The following is an 18339-nucleotide window of genomic DNA, read 5'->3' as shown; positions in this document are numbered from 1 at the left end:
TCATCCAGTCCCAAACATGCTCAATGGGGGACAGATCCGGAGATCTTGCTGGCCAGGGTAGTTGACTTACACCTTCTAGAGCACGTTGGGTGGCACGGGATACATGCGGACGTGCATTGTCCTGTTGGAACAGCAAGTTCCCTTGCCGGTCTAGGAATGGTAGAACGATGGGTTCGATGACGGTTAGGATGTACCGTGCACTATTCAGTGTCCCCTCGACGATCACCAGTGGTGTACGGCCAGTGTAGGAGATCGCTCCCCACACCATGATGCCGGGTGTTGGCCCTGTGTGCCTCGGTCGTATGCAGTCCTGATTGTGGCGCTCACCTGCACGGCGCCAAACACGCATACGACCATCATTGGCACCAAGGCAGAAGCGACTCTCATCGCTGAAGACGACACGTCTCCATTCGTCCCTCCATTCACGCCTGTCGCGACACCACTGGAGGCGGGCTGCACGATGTTGGGGCGTGAGCGGAAGACGGCCTAACGGTGTGCGGGACCGTAGCCCAGCTTCATGGAGACGGAGCCCAGCTTCATGGAGACGGTTGCGAATGGTCCTCGCCGATATCCCAGGAGCAACAGTGTCCCTAATTTGCTGGGAAGTGGCGGTGCGGTCCCCTACGGCACTGCGTAGGATCCTACGGTCTTGGCGTGCATCCGTGCGTCGCTGCGGTCCGGTCCCAGGTCGACGGGCACGTGCACCTTCCGCCGACCACTGGCGACAACATCGATGTACTGTGGAGACCTCACGCCCCACGTGTTGAGCAATTCGGCGGTACGTCCACCCGGCCTCCCACATGCCCACTATACGCCCTCGCTCAAAGTCCGTCAACTGCACATACGGTTCATGTCCACGCTGTCGCGGCATGCTACCAGTGTTAAAGACTGCGATGGAGCTCCGTATGCCACGGCAAACTGGCTGACAATGACGGCGGCGGTGCACAAATGCTGCGCAGCTAGCGCCATTTGACGGCCAACACCGCGGTTCCTGGTGTGTCCACTGTGCCGTGCGTGTGATCATTGCTTGTACAGCCCTCTCGCAGTGTCCGGAGCAAGTATGGTGGGTCTGACACACCGGTGTCAATGTGTTCTTTTTTCCATTTCCAGGAGTGTATATCAATACACGATATATATGGAATATGGAATACGGAGAGTAGCTCACAATTGGTTCACCTCTAACTTTAGCAAAGACAGACAGCAAAAAGTCATTATTCACAGTGTTGAGACTGGCTGTGATGTGGGGTCTGAGTGGGGTATGGTCAAATGGGCGGTGCCCCATGTATCAGTGTTGGGGCCACTCCTGTTCCTTATTTATATAAATGATATGGCCTCTAGTATTATGGGTAACTCTAAAATATTTCTGTTTGCTGATGACACTAGCTTGGTAGTAAAGGATGTTGTGTGCAACATTGGCTCAGTTTCAAACAGTGCAGTTCATGACATAAGTTCATGGCTTGTAGAAAATAAACTAATGTTAAATCACAGCAAGACTCAGTTTTTACAGTTTCTAACACACAATTCAACAAAGCCTAATGTTTTAATTTCACAGAATGGGCATATGATTAGTGAAAATGAACAGTCAGCATTTCTAGGTGTTCAGACAGATAGTAAACTGTCGGGGAAAGCCCACATTCAGGATCTTGTTCAAAGATTTAATACCACCATTTTTACTATTCGAGCGGTATCTGAAGCGAGTGATCATTCAACGCAAAAATTAGTCTACTTTGTTATTTTCATTTGCTTATGTCATATGGTGATATATTTTGGGGTAACTCTTCCCATTCTGAAAGGATATTTTTGGCTCAGAAACGGGCGGCTCGGGCAATAAGTGGTGTAAGTTCAGGAACCTCTTGTCGACCTCTGTTCACGACGAGTCTGGTATTTTGACATTGGCCTCTAAAAAAAAAACACCACTTACTATCATTTCTTGTTAACACTACTAGCTTATTCGCAAGAATAAGCAGCTTTCACTCATCTAATACTCGGCAGAAATCTAACCTGCATTTGGATCAGACTTTCTTAACTCTTGTGCAGAAAGGTGTGCAGTATACTGCTGCATCCATTTTCAACAAGTTACCACAAGAATTCAAAAATCTTAGCAGTAATTCACACGCTTTCAAATTGAAACTGAAGAGTTTCCTCCTCCTATTCTGTTGAGGAGTTCCTTGAAAAATTAAGCTGATTCTTGTTGTATTGTTGACTGCGTTTACTAAACCTATGGCTGGACTTTTTTCGGGTTCATAAACATTTCATTTTTATCAATTATTACTTTTATATTGTAATTTCATGTACTGATACGTTCCATGACCTTGGAGATTTGCTCCTCAATTTGGTCCTACGAAACTTGACGTGTAAATAAATAAATAAATGATGGTTATATACATAACAGCACTGGGAGTAAGAACATACTTCAGGCAAAGGCAACTTATTGACCAGAAGTTCATGTCAAATACAATAAAAGTTAAACACAGAATTACTGAGTGTTTAACATACTCAATGTAAAACAACAGGCGAGAAGTTACAAACATTTTATATGTTTATGATGAACATCAGTAATACACAGGATGTCGATGAGAAACCATAATACAATCTAGCTGTACTGCACTTGTGTAATGAAGAAACAGCAGAGGAGGTATTAGAAAAAATTTCATTAGCAACACATGTTGACATTAAAATGCTACATAAAATGGGTTACATGTACGTCTGGCAATATTTTCATATTATAAAACTAAGCTATAAGGTTTATCATGAAGACAAGCCTAAGGGGATTTGGGGGAGGGGGGGGGGGGTGAGAGGGAGGAGTAGTGGTAGAATTCAAAGAGACAAGTTCTGGATTAGAATCAGGTAAGTGAAAGACACCAAAAAAATTCTCTAAGAAACCCTTATTTTTCAAATCTTTTTGTTCATTTAGAACATCATTTGGACGTTTCTTAGAGTTACGAAAGATTTCAATTTCCTTCAGAAGGTTCATACTTAACCCCCTTTTTTGCCTGATGTAGTATTTTCATATTCTCATCAGTGGTACCTATTGTGTGGTTACAAGCTTTAAGATGGAAGCCTAGAGCCAAAGTGTTAGACTGTTGTGTGTGTTCAGGAAACCTTGTCTTTAGTTTCCTCCCAGTTCGGTCTAAGTAAGACTTTTCACATTGTCGACAATTAATTTTGTAGACACCTGGTCTGTCATATACTGATTTTTTGCACCTAAGTTCTTTTGCAGTATTGCTGAAATGATGTTATAAGCTTGGAAAACCAACATCACATTCCTTCTGCAAAATACACTGCTTATTTTGTCTGGGATACTACCTACATACGGAAAACTTATGTACCTGGTTTTTTTAAATACTTTTGTCTTCAGTTAGGGTAATTTTCTGATTTGCTCTATATCTTTCAGCTTTTTCCTTTTTCTGTAAGATATTGTCAACTAGTAGTTCTTGGTATCCGTTACTTGCAGCTACCAATTTCAGTGTATTTATTTCACTGTTAAAGTTTACAGCAGACATGGGGGTTCTTAGCAACCTGTCAATCATGCTACGGAAGTATGTATGCTTATATCTCATGGCATGGCAGGATGTTTCATGACTGGTAATATCTGTGGTAAATTGCTTCCGTATATCTTAAAGGCTAGTTTGTTACCTGCTTTTGATATCTCTAGATACAGGAAGTTAATTTTATTATCTTTTTCTCTTTCTGTAGTGAATTTTAAATTTGGATGGGCATTATTAAACACATTGTAGATTTCACTGACTTCTACATCATTACCATTGGCTAGTATAATGATGTCATCTACATATCCTTTATAGATAATAATCCTGTCTGTGACATCTTATTTGTTGTTTAGGATCTTATTTTCAATGTGATTGATGAAGATATTGGCTAACACTTTGGCTAAATAACATCCCATTGTTAACTCTTGAGGTTGTTTATAGAAACCATCATTAAAGTAAAGTAATTGTGTGGCAACACAAGTTTTAACCCATCTATTACCTCCACAATTACTGGAATATGTAGACTTCTATAGCAGTTCAATTTTTTCTGATCAGTTCAATGATATCATCGATTAGGACGTTGGTGTATAAGTTAGTGACATCTAATGAAAAAAGGTGTGTGTCATTAAGTATCTGTAATTCCTTATCTGACTCTGGGAGACAAGAAGTATTTTTTAGGGTATATATTTTTAATGGCATGTATTTGTACTACATCTCTATTATTCACTTGTTCCTCCTCTCTTCTACTGTTGCACAACTATTTATCAAAAACCTGTACTACTTTATTTGTCATTGAGTTTTTGTATGTTGCTGAACCTACTAACTGATTTACAGCTATTTTTGTATGAGCAACTAAACACTTAATAAATTTGTCATGTGGTCTATACTTAACATTAAAGTTCAGACCTTTGCTGAGACTATTGATTTCATGTGGTTCAAAAACTACGTCAGTGAGATTTACCACTTTATAAAAAAAATTAGACACACGATGTGGTAATATTCTCCTGTGGTAAATGTTGCTCCTTCTTGAATTTTTCTATTATCTTATTGTGCTGCTCTATCACAATTTGTAATTCACTGTCAATAAAATCTTCTACAACACTTATACACTGAAGTGCCAAAGAAACTGGTATGGGCATGTGTATTCAAATACACCTATGTAACACCCCTAGTGTCTGGCACAGTTGATAGATCATTTACTCCTGCTACAATGGCAGGTTATCAAGATTTAAGTGAGTTGGCGCACAAGCTAGGAGACACAGCATCTCCAGACACAGCATCTCCAATGTAGATATGAAGTGGGAATTTTCCCTTATGACCATTTAATGAGTGCACCATGAATATCAGGAATCCAGTAAAACATCAAATCTCCGTCATCGCTGTGGTCAGAAAAAGATCCTGCAAGAACAGGACCAATGACGACTGAAGATAATCATTCAACATGACAGAAGTGCAACCCTTCCAAAAATTGCTGCACATTTCAATGCTTGACCATCAACAAGTGTCAGCGTGTGAACCATTCAACAAAACATCATTGATACGGTCTTTTGGAGCAGAAGGCCCACTTGCGTACCCTTGATGACTGGACGACACAAAGCTTTATGCCTCACCTGTGCCCATCAACACCGACATTGAACTGTTGATGACTGTAAACATGTTGCCTGGTCAGACAAGTATCGTTTCAAATTGTATCGAGAGGCTGGATGTGCACAGGTATGGAGACAACCTTATGAATCCATGGACCCTGCATGTGAGCAGGGAATTGTTCAAGCTAGTGGTGGCTCTGTAATGGTGTGGGGCATGTGCAGTTGGAGTAAAATGTGACCCCTGATACCTAGGTACAACTCTGATAGGTGACACATATGTAAGCATCCTGTCTGATCACCTGTATCCATTCATGTCCATTGTACATTCTGACAATTCCAACATGACAATGCAACACCCCACACATCCAGAATTGCTACAGAGTGGCTCCAGGAACACTCTTCTGAATTTAAACACTTCCTCTGGCCACCAAACTCCCCAGGCATGAACATTATTCAGCATTCAGAAGAGATCTCCATCCCCTCATGCTCTTACAGATTTATGGAGAGCCCTGCAGGATTCATAGTGTCAGTTCTCTCCAGCACTACTTCAGGCTATAGTAGAGACCATGCCACATCATGTTGCGACACTTCTGTGTGTTTGCTGGGGCCCTACATGATATTAGGCAGGTGTACCAGTTTCTTTGGCTCTTCAGTGTATACGCATTTATTCTATTATCAGGTTCTCCTTGTCAGCTAGTGTTACCAGTATGTGAGCCCTATGGGTCACAGTGTTTAGCATGGAATTTCTTTGTGAGGCACAGTGCAGGTTCTTGGCATCGATGAAAATGTCACTGGGTGCTACACCCACACACATCTTTTGATAATCAAAGTGAGAAATGGTAGCTACTCACATTTTTAAACACCATGCAAAATTTTATATTGGGATGAACAGAGGTCAGGTGTTCCAAAAAGTCTTGATGATTATATTCAAACAATGGAAAGCCTAGGTTGGAATATCAGCAATACTATGAAAAGGATAGATTGCTACTCACTATAAAGACGACACACTGTCATCCCATTTATAATATTGTTGGCAATTATATTCTTTATGGCTGCAACACAAGTGTGTCTGCCTCTTATTCACAGTAACATTTTCAAAGGGCATTATTGCATTATAATACCTTTACATCAATGATGATGACAGGATTGTTTTGCCACATGACTTAAAGACCTTTAACACACATATCAAATTGTGTTGAAACAAGAGTACTTAAAATGGGTAAAACATCAGCTGATAGTGTGTATACAGTGTGAGCAGTGATTAGTGTTGGGAAAGTAATGAACAGTGTAGATCTAGTTTTTTACATCATAAAATAACTTATTTGCAAGAATGTATAAACAAAACAGTACTGTACACCAGGGATAAAACAAATGAGATTGCACTGCTTTTAACAGACTAGCCTTTTGTTTGGGAGGATGGAGCTCTAATTCCCATCTAGCCAAAATGATTTAAGTTTTTAATGATTTCCATAAATTACTTCAGACAAATTCTGGGACGAGTCCTTCTACAAGACACAGGCAACTACCCTCCCCACACTTGGCACACTAGACTTGTTACTATGTAAATGCCTGCACATATTAATTATATTTTTTGTTATTACATTGTAATACCATGGTTGTAAAAGTGATCAACAGAGGAATAAAATTACTTAAACCAGTGTCAGAATGAGCAGTTTTCTTAAAAAGTATTATGTGCATGCACACATACATGCAGGTACACCTGAAGGTATTCTGTCATGAACAGTTTCACTCCAGCTTGTGAGATGGAGCTATCTATATGATGCACTCAAAAAGAGCCGGAGGCTGTAAATTGAAAACCACCAACGAACTCAGAATGCCACTGTCTACAGAAGAAGGCGTGTTTCATGTAAGAGTGCTGAAGCCCACAGTGAGCACATGCACGCATCAACTGTGCACTGCAATGAGTCGTGCTGAAAAAAAGAGAAATGGGTGCTTCAAAAGAAGAGCAAATGGAGGTAGTACATTTCTTTACAGAGGAAGGTGTTAGGGAAACGGAAATTCGTTGAAGAGTGGCACAAGCGTATGGCCACTGCAACAGTCAAGACGTGGCATCAGAGATTCCATGAAGGACAGATGTCATCAGCTGATGACAAGTGATGTGGAATGCCACCCCACATTACTGATACCATTGTCCAGCAGGTGGATGCCCTTATTATTGAAGGCCAGCTGCTTACAGTGACAGCTGTTGCCCCACACATCGGATTAATCAACAGAACTGCAATGAACATACAGTGCTCTCAATACACTTGTGCCATTCATTAACGAATTTCCATTCCCCGTGCTCCCACTGTAAGGAACTGCACAACATCTCTTTGCTCTTCTTTTGATGTCTCCATTTTTATGTTTTCAGTACTACTGAGTGCAGTGGACAGTTGATGCATGCACATGCTCACTCTGTCTTCACATTGTGTCCACCCATGCCCCTCTAGAATTTGCAGCTTCAATGCTGTTGTAGGGACCAGACCTCCTCCTTTAGGCACTGGCAATGCAAACACTTTCAATGGTTTTCATTTTAATACTTCTGGCTCATTTCTTTTTGAAAACCCCCTTACATCACAGCTTCCATAAGCTTGTTTATAATATTTTCCAGCAAATAGAATATTCGCTGAAGGAGATGATTCCAAAAGGAAGCAATTAAACAGTCATTTAACTTCTCCCCAAACAGTTCCAAGAACTTAAAAATTGGGGTCATATTCATGGGGAATCATCTCAGACTGGACCATAATATTCAAAACTTGAATCTGAAGTTCACTCAGGCAATGAACAAAGTGAAAGTGTACAAAGGCAACAACACTGTGGATTTGGTATCTGAATTTCTCCACATATTAAATGAGAATGCTTCACAGATAATTTATCAGCTGATACATAGGGGATAGTACATGAAAATATTTTTCGTTGCTTGCAGTATAAGATTTTTAATGATGTGATACATAAGAACAATGTGTTACATTAGTACTGCCACTGTCAACTGAAAAATCTTATGCTCTTTGTCCTCCCAAATAACTAACAAGTGTTGTTTGTTCTTTCTTGGAGATGACAGACCTAAGCACTGGTACTGTGGTAAGTGTAACACAGATTTCACAGTAAACCACTTTCAACATTTCTAGTAATGGAACGAAGGAAGATTACGATTTAAAGTCCCATAGGCAAGAAGGCCATTACATACAAAGTACCAGCTTGAAGTGAGGAAGGACAAGGGTACACTCTGGCTACATCCCTCTCAAATGAACAGTCCTGGCAAATGCTACAAGTGATCTAGGAAAACTGTGGACAACCTATGTCTGAATGGCTGGACAGGGATTTGTGCACCTTCTCCCCCCTCCCCTCTCCCCATAACAAAAATAAAAAGAAAAAAGAAATTGCTGCCCCGTCACTGTGTACCTCTTTTAGAGGATCTGAAGTGATAATGTGCTCCAAATAGCATATCAAATAAAGAAATTTGTAGAGACATATTCAGTTGCAGACCACACATTGCCCTATAACACTAGGGATCTTTATGTTTATTTGCACTGAGCCATTATGTCCCTGAATCCTTATACAAGTGCTTTAATAGTTCCTTCATGGACGAGGAAAGGGGGTATGTTGGGTAAGAGTAAATAGAATGTGCAGGTAACTCGGACCCCAGGATGAGAGAGACCCATCTGTAGTGAGGACGAGGCTAAACTCACAAATGTGTTGACAAAATCGTAATATCAGTTGTCTTACTACTCTACATGGCTTCTCATTCTGATTTAGCCAGTTCAGTTTTTGCAACTGGTAAAGAGATAAGTATTACATACTTTTACACAGTTAGTAGGTTACAGCTTCTGATCTTATATCCAGATTGTATTTCCATGCTTTTTTAAAATGGATATAAATAAATTACACGGCTGATGAGGAAATATTCTGTATATTTAAACAACAAAGATAAAAGTCAGTTCTTACTATTATACTGCACGCCTTTAGCAAACTTCCTTTGTAAGCTATGTGACATAGCTTGGTGACCGGGTCGGCAATTTGGTGTCCCATTCTCTGATTTACCAGCCAATCTCTTAAAAACTGAGAGCATTGTGGTAATTCTTCCAGCACCGACTGTTAAAAAAGGAAGAGAGAGAGAGAGTTAACAACGTATAACATATCTTCACATATTGTTAACAATTAATAATTTGCTTGAAATGAATCAACTACATCAGTTTAACTGTGGGTGGTAGTTTTCAAATGTCCAGGATTAGTAAATACTATGATTGCATGTAAAAAATAATTATTGCTCACGTATTGCTTATGTTCTAAAATTTTTTGTACACAATCCAGGTCATGTCAAATAAAAAAATAAAAAAAATGTGTTTTCTTGTTTATTGTAAAGATGTGTCAAGTTGCAAACGGGCACAATTAAAACACACTTACATATTCCTACCTGGAGTTTCCAATGTTTGTTTTCTTGTTTAATAATTTACAAAGTTTCATCAATAACCTAGGGAAGTTGGTTAAAGTGAAAAACATAATTCTGTTATAATCTGGAGTGGGAATAATCATTACTGTACTCATCAAATAGTTGCTATTCATTATTAAAGAAACAGTACTTTTGCTATGATGATGCTGTTGCTGATGATGTCAATGACAAACAAGGCTACTAAAGACTACTTACGACACAATGAAGAAAAACAAAAAAAAAAAAAAGCTGTGCCTTTTGATGTTCCTATTTTTGCAACCACCCTCCCCCACAAGTTGTCGTCATGCCCATTTTCTCTGGAGTTTCAGCAGATATTTGCAATTTCATTTTTGCAATGTGTAGCTGCCATCACCCAATACAAATACTAATCATCATGTCTTTCCCCGTGATACCTAGTGTCAACAGGAAGCATTAATTTGTTTCGCATTACAAACAAAATTATTTTTAAAGTGCAATTTTATAAGCCGATTCAATAGAGTGGTCCCAAATTAGTCTAGTGCGACATTCATTTTATCCATCCATATTAACAGAGACAGTAAAACAAGAAGAATAATCAGTACTCTGGCAGTGACAGAACTGCACTGGCCCATGCTGTCTGCTAACACCATACAACAACATTCTTCTATTGTTGCTGGAGTACCAGTTATTCTTCGTCTTCTACTGTCTCTGTTAATACATATTGATAAAACACATATTGCATTAGGCTAATTTGAAATGGCTCTATCAATTGGATACATAAAATTGTGCTTTAAAAATAATTTTGTTTGGAATGGGAAATAAACAAATGCTTTCTCTTGATACTGGGCATCACAAGAAAGGCATGGTGAGTAGTTTTTGTCGAGGTTGACTCCAGCTACACACTGCAAAAACAAAGTTGCAAATATCAGCTGAAACCTCAGAGAAAATGCACCTGATCACTCTTAGGAGAGTCACTTGCCACAGCCCCTGGGCAACAGTAAACTTTACATATATGTCTAAGTCATCCAAGGGAGAAAACCCAAGTTCCTAATGGTTTAAAATGGGGATCCACCAGCTGAGGAATTCAACCCTGAATATCAGTGCTACAGGACCACTGGGCAATGATGCTGGGCTGACAACCTAATCTGTAAAAATCAAATTTTATGAAATCTGGCCTATTTACTTTGAACTACCCCACATCTGAAGGAACTGAGATTTGGATCACTGAATGTTCTAACTCTCTATGAAGCTGGAGCTCCAACGGAAATTACTTGATCAGGGGATGAGTACAGACTAGATATTACAGCTATTGAACAGGAGAGATGGTTAGGTGAAGGAGTGATAGAGAAGGAGAATCACATGATATTTAATGGCTGCCCCAAAAAAAAGAAAAAAAAAGGGAGTTCACACATTTGGTACCAGTGTTATTGTACATAAGAGAAAAAGAGATATTATTATGGACCTCCAGGGGAAATCACACAGCTCATGCAGACTCAGAATCAGAGAAAAATTCTTCAACTATAGTCTCATATGTGCTCATGTTCCGAGCAACATTGGGCCTGGCTAGTACTTATATCGGTGACCATATGGGGACCACTGAGTGCTGTTGGTTTCTAGGACAAGCAAGTCACTGAAGTGGCATCCAACTGAAAGGCTTATACCAGGCTGTGGTGCCACTCAACATTTATTTTATATTCTAACTGAAGAGAAGAGTGATGAAGAGAAGGATGCTTTTTATGATGAGTCATGTTAGTGTCCAAGAGGAGATTGTAGATTACCCTTTAACAGTACTGACAGAAGGGAGCTGTATATAATAATGGAAGAGTTAAGGATTCTTGATAATAAATTTAATATCTTAGGGAGAGCTACTATAGGAAACAACCAGACTCAAATTAAGACACAGAATAGTTTATAAAATGCTGTGACCACAAAAAACGGAGTATGGCAGCACAATTCTGTTTATATAACCTTAGAAATGGTTATACGAAATGTGGGCATCAATACAAGGGGGGCTAACCTGCACAAATCATTTCAGGTGCTGGTATGCAGATGGTATTGATGTAATTGCAAGAACACCAGTAGCAATGAAAGTAGCCTTTACAAGTCTTGAAAAAGGTGCTAGAAAGATGGGCCTACAGATGAATGAAGGGACACTAAGTATATACCTGAAACTAAGAAAAATTATCCTAATTAACATAAGTTCAAAAAAACAAGTTCAATAAGTTTGATGTTGTGTACAGTTTCACTTACCGTGGATCAGAAGTAAACTGTAAGAACAATGCCGACTCTGAAATCCGAACAGAAATATTGTCCACCAACAAGTGCTAACACCAGCTCATAAATCCAAAAACAAATATTGTCCACCAACAAGTACAAACACCACCTCAGAAAATATCTAAAATCTTAGTTGCTGTTCAGAAAAACTTAAATCATTTTAGTAAGACAGGTGCTAACCTGCAGTGCAGAAACACGGACTTTAAAGACATGTACTGAGAGTTAATGACAGAATGACTACAGAGATATTCAATATGATAACTGAAGAAACCAGGTGGACTGGGTGGATCAAAATGGCAGGGATTGTGAAGCATCCACCAAAGTGCATCAGAATTCAGGGCAATAGATTGCTTGTCATTGCATATGCACAGTCCATGGGAGGCTACACTGTGTAGAATAGACATTTTTGTGTGTAAGGGATGGCAGCTATCAAAATGTAGGTGCTGTTGATGGCTAGTGGCCTCGAAAAGGACTGACATGTATATGGAGATATCAGAGAGGTGGAGGTCAATGTCCAGGGAAATGACATGCTGGGGTGAGGAGAACTAGGTGAAACAGATGGTAGAGATGTTGAGACTATAGAGGAATGCAGGCAGTGTGTCTCTAACCCAGGTCCAGATCACGAAGATATCATCAATGAATGTGAACCACACCAGGGGTGTGGCTACAAATTTTCCTCTGGATGGCTCTTGCATTGGAGGTTGCCAAGGAGATGACCTTGGCTGTGTCAAGGGTTTGATTGTTTCACAGGAGAAGAAGCTGTGTGTAAGAATGTAGTTTTTCAGCAATGGAAAATCCAGGATTGAATGTAACAATATTACGAAAAGGATAGTTGTGACAGGTGAATGAAGGGAAAACTAAGTATATGCCTGTAACGAAAAAAAAAATTATTCTAATGACTGTCTGTTAATAGAAACTGATTCAATAGGTTTGATGTTGTGTGCAGTTTCATTACCTTGGATCAGAAGTAAACTTTAAGAACAATGCTGACTCTGAAATACAAAAACAAATATTGTCCATCAACAAGTGGCCTCAGCAGCCAGAGACTGCGGCCATGTGTGTGAGGGCTGCATTTGTGTGTGTGTTCTCTATCTCCAATGAAGGCCTTGTCGGTCAAAAGCTCATTTTCTGACAGTTTTTTCATTGTGCCTACCTGTGACGCAGCATCTCCACTCCATGGTGAGCAGCAACTACCCTTTTCATAATGCAGTTTTTCAAGTTTATAATTAATGGAATGGTGTAAAGTCAGTGGGATGTTAGGAGAGGCACTGTTCAACAGCAGCAAGGCAATGGGCACGGTGGATGTCGGTGTATAGGTAGGAGGCATCAACAGTGACGAGTGAGGATGACAACAGATTAGAGACACTGAAGGAAGTAGTTTGTGTCTTTCGTACGGGAAGCTCAGATGAGGGAAATAGATTGGAGGTGTCGGTCAACATGGGCTAAGATTCTTCCCATAGGAGCAAAATAATTGGCTATAATGGGATCGTTAGGGCTACGAATTTTGGGAAGCGTATAGAATGTGAATGTGTATGTGTTTGATGGGGGGAGAAGAAAGGAAGGGGGTAGTTAGGGTGAAGAGATTGTGGTGTCATCCGAAGAATGTGGTTCCAAGGCAAGTGCGGTACCTCGCTAAAGAACCACAAGCGAGCATAGTTACTGCCAAGAAGCAACGACAACAACTTTGGCACAGACACGCCCTTAAGAATTCTGTATGCCACTGCTGCAGCACACTTGCTTTTAGCAGAGCGGGGTGCAGCTCAGCCCAGCCTACAATCATTCTCTACAGCCGGCAGTGCAAAAGTTGTATTAGATCATCTCACTTTACTATGAAAGAAGAGACTATTATCTTGTACTGTATCATGTGATGTTTTATTAGTGTTCAGTGACAGTAACAAATATACACGACATACCTGTGTTGTTTCAAAGTTAAGTGCTCTGTTTCTTCAAGTTATAATAAACTGAGCTAATATTTTGTATGTGTTATAATGTCAACTGAGCCTCCTCCACGAGTAATCTATGAACCCACCACTATGCTGACGAGTGTTATTTCATTCGGCACTACAAATGGGGATCGATTTGGGGAAGAGATTCTGGGCTGGGGCTTTTGAAATCTTAGCAATGTTCTCAATATTGTTAATATGCCTATTGACAACTCAGTACCTCAAATATGTTGTGAGTTGTAGCCTTTACTCCTTCCATTTTTTATAGTTAACCAACGACATTCCATTTTTTTCTCACAGGCAACTGATTCAGGGATCTGTTGACATATAATGTGGACCTCTTTTTTGTCAGTGACAGTTCACAAATAAAATATTCAGGGACTATACTCAATTGATACCATTTCACTTAAACTGTCTGATGAAATCTCTCCAGTTATAGAGGTACAAGGATAAGTCACAAATTCTTCAGCCTGGCAGTGAAAAGTAGTTTTTGTGGTAACCATGAACATCATAATGTTTTCTCTTTCTTTTTTTGTAATGTATAGATTCTGTCTCTGAAGTGCATTTCTGAAAAGTCCACTAAATATCCACCTCTGGTTGACATAGCTGTTTCTTTGGATTGAAATGTTCTCCAATCATAAATTTCTTTAGGTGTAGAAATAGGTGGAAGTCACAGTGCCAAATCTGGTAAATAGGAAGAATGACCTAATAACAGAATTAATAGTAAGAATGTTCTAATAATACATTCTTCACTCCCATCTGGTTTTCTATAGCCTGAGCACCAGCATAGACAGATAGTGTGTCCTGAGGAAAAATTACAATTTGTTTCACAATTCAGGTCTCTTCTCTTATTTTTTCACACAGCTGGTCAAGAATACTTGAGTAATATTTAACAATTGCTATTTAACACTTTACAAGATAATCAATTACAATTATTAATTTCATATCAAAGAAAAGGCTGACTTTTACCTTTCCAACAAAGAAAATAAATTTCTCCTGATTTTGGCACAGAACTAACAGCTTCCATCCACTGGGTTGACTGTAGTTTTTGTTACAAGTTTGAAGTGATAGACACATATCTCATACACATTGATAAATCAGAATATGAAATCTGTTGAATTCTATTCAAAATAATGATAAATTCATTTTCTCAGCTGATTTTGGATAGTATTCAAAAATGTATCACCCAGCTTGCATAAAGCCTTTGTATAGTTAATTCCTAATTTAAAATGTATCATAATTACTTCTAAGCTTGCTATTACATCATCTATTTCACACACTATTTCATCATTAATTGTTCAATATAGCATTGGGTATTTTCTCTGTTTTCATCTGTGGTGGCAGTTTCAAAATGTCCTTCATATGGACTGTCTTCAAAAGAAATGAGGCCACATTTGATTCCTTAGCTGATGATAACAAAAGAGCAGACCCACAATTCTAACTATATTACCCTGTACATCAAGGTTCATACCTGAAAACTTCTGTGAGGGGTCTCAGAAAATAATGGAAACAAGAATTACAAACAAAATACCTTTACTCACCTTCAAAGTAATCACCATTAGCTACAACACCCTTCTAACATTTGTTGTAAAGCTGTCAAAAACTGTCAGCAAACACTTCTCATGGAATTCTTTGAAGCACTGCTGTCAAGCTTTGCCAGATATGCACATCATTACAGCAGATTACATCTGATGCTCCCAATATGATCCAGAGACCAAACAATAGTCGATGGCATGTTGTTCATTGTCTTCCTTGCCTCCAAAAAAAATTCAGCTGGCAAAATCCAAGATTGAGATGATGTTGATCGCCTTTTTCACCAGCAAGGGCGTGATCCATCATGAATTTCTAACCACGAGAGGGGAGAAATACAATGAACGCCACGCCACTGACTGTCACTTGGTCTCTGGATCGTATTGATGACACCAGGTCTCATCTCCTGCAATGATAAGCATATCCAAAATGTGTGACCAAGGTGCTTCAAGCAATTCCACAAAAAGTCTTTGCTGACAGTTTCCAACAGCTTTACAACTGATGTCAAAAGTGCGTTGTAGCTAATTGTGATTACTCTGAAGACTAGTTAAGGTATTTTGTTTTTAACTCTTGTTTCCTTCATTTTTAGAGCTCATTCACCAAACTTTTCAGATGCACAGTGTATAATCCCCATGAGATTTATTGTTAATAAAGAGGATTCACTCAAGAGGAATTGTACAGTTCATTCCACTGCACAGAAAGACAATTCAGTGCACTGAAAAATTTGCACTATACTGCAGGTTCCATTTACAACATGATTTCAGAAGAGCTGAAAATTTCTATGGGTGAACCACAAATTTTCAAGTGTAAGCTGGAAGCTTCCTTTACCAAACATTTTTTTTTAAAATTCCGTAATGGTGTTACTCACAGTAGGTTGCAGACTTTCACTGTAATGTTTTGCCTATTTGTATAATCTAACAAAAACTTTTGGTGAAAGTAATGTTTTGCCTATTTGTACACAATAACAAAAACATTTGGTGAAAAGAAAGTCCCATATGAAGGTGGGACAATGGTCATAAAATCCCCGTTTATGCAGGTGCTTCAAGATGATATGGCTACTAGTAGTGTCATAATCCTCTCACAGTTGAAGATGCCTACAATATCACTTCTGCACACAAAAAAACTATTCTGTGTGTGCTTCCAGCAGGTATGGGGCTATCAGTAGTAGAAAGATGTCTCGTGGATCTACTATGAAAGTAGATAAGAGTTATTTGGATTTTAAATTTTAGACGAAGCAACAGCTACCCATCCATTTCCCAATTCAACTAATTGGTGTGACACTATAATAGTACTGAAGAATACACATGTAATAGCGTAAAAACCTGGTCAACAAAACTACTACCATAGTAAATGTCCTGTACAGTAACAACACAAATAAAGTGCAATGTGATTTTTTGTCTCTGTTGGGAACACCCTGAAGGTGTAATATTACTTCAAATGTTATGCAAGGGTGGCCCTGTCAGTACTCCAGTTTTATATAAATGAGACAGAAAATTTTCCTGCAAACACAATATGCAAACATTATTGAATAATTCAATCCATATTAACTGAATATGAAAACATTTGGTGTTAGCCTCTGTAGCACTGGTCCACAAATTTTCACTTTTTATTTTTTACAGAAATGAAAGTAGCCACACTTTATAGATTAAGTTACACTAAACACAAATATCAAAGTTAAAATTTTCTTCTAGTTCAGGGATATAATTAAATAAGGTGTTTATGTTTCACAATCACACTTATGGGATGTTATAAGCACTACATTCCCTGCACTTGCAGTAACAAACCTGATAAGTTTTGTTACATGTGTGCAGATTTTATTTGTGGTTCAAGAAGGTGACCATTAACTAAAGCACTGAAATGTCTCCATGCAGTTTGGTGTGTCCGCTATTGGAGTGAACCCACAAATCGTGCATGGGTTTTTATTTTTGTACGGTATCTCCTCTGAGGAAAAGAGTCAGTACAAAGAGGAAAATGAATATTCAATACTTTGACACCCCTTCTGTCATTTGCCCAGTAGCTCATGGCAAAGGAATATCATTTCCTGTACCCTCACATGTACCACCATGAAGCAGTGATAGCAATGACGCTGAACCAACAAATACAGCTGGAAAAGTGCAATTATCTCCCAGTGACAATGACCTTACATTTACAACAATATCACCATCTGGAGAACCACACAAAACAACACTATGTGAACTCAGTGATCTGTCTAGGATTCAGATCTTCCAAAGCATAAAGCTGAACTCTTGGCCTCATGCCTGCAGCAGTTTCTATGTTTGTTTGTTTGTCAATAGCCCATGCATCATTTGCTAAAACGGCTGATAACTCAGATGGCAAACCCAAGTGGGAACGTAAACAGTTAAAAAATGGGCATTCCATCAGGAAGTGGCAGGCAGTTAAAATTTGGGCACAGTGTGTACAAAGTGGTTGGGGAGCACCACTTATCTTATGACGATGGCAAAAAAGGCAGTGCCCAATACGCAACTTAGTTAAAATGACCTCCTGGCAGGAGTGCCGAGAGGAGGACGTCCAAGCTGCTGGGAGAGGCTTAATGATCCAGAGCTTATTCCCATAAAGAGAGGACCAATGGTGATGTCAAAGGGACACCACCTCCTGACAGACGGCAACACAGAGATCACTGGAGGGAATATAGGAACTAGTGAGCTGAGATATGAGGATTGCAGCCTTGGCAGCAGCGACAGCAGCCTCGTTTCCTGGCAGAACGACATAACCAGGAATCCACATAAACATCATAGTGGCTCCACCAAGAAAGAGCAAGTGACAGTTCTCCTGGACCTGTTTCACTAAGGGATGGGCAGTGTATAGCGCACAAAGACTTTGAAGGGCGCTGACAGAGTCTGAGCAGGGGACACAATTGAAAAGTCCGTGTCGCTGAATGTACTCCATGGCCTGATACAGGATGAAGAGCTCGGCTGTAAATATGGAGCAGTGTGTCGGAAGCCGATACTGAAAGATGTGGGCACCAATGACGAAGGCACACGTGACACCACAGTCAGTGTTCGAGCCATCAGTGTACACAAAGGTACAATCGCCAAGTTCCATGTGAAGGTTGTGAAACTGAAGGTGATACAGCGAGGCTGGAGTAGTGT

The 18339-nt window shown here is 39.6% G+C and overlaps 1 protein-coding gene across 2 annotated transcripts in view; it reads right to left on the bottom strand.

Moving 5' to 3' along the window:
* Positions 1–18339, bottom strand: part of LOC126471464 (rab-like protein 6) — a 195165-nt gene that overhangs the window by 152198 nt on the left and 24628 nt on the right. For both annotated transcript variants that reach the window (XM_050099656.1, XM_050099657.1), the window contains exon 2: positions 9020–9166. In XM_050099656.1, coding sequence (XP_049955613.1) covers positions 9020–9143 — 124 coding nt within the window. In that variant the 5' untranslated portion in view covers positions 9144–9166. The remainder of the gene's footprint in view (positions 1–9019; positions 9167–18339) is intronic.

The sequence above is a fragment of the Schistocerca serialis genome, chromosome 3 (genome assembly GCF_023864345.2).
Source record: "Schistocerca serialis cubense isolate TAMUIC-IGC-003099 chromosome 3, iqSchSeri2.2, whole genome shotgun sequence".
NCBI lineage: Eukaryota > Metazoa > Arthropoda > Insecta > Orthoptera > Acrididae > Schistocerca > Schistocerca serialis.
The sequence above is the reverse complement of the archived record's forward strand: the minus strand, read 5'-3'. Positions and strand labels throughout refer to the sequence as shown.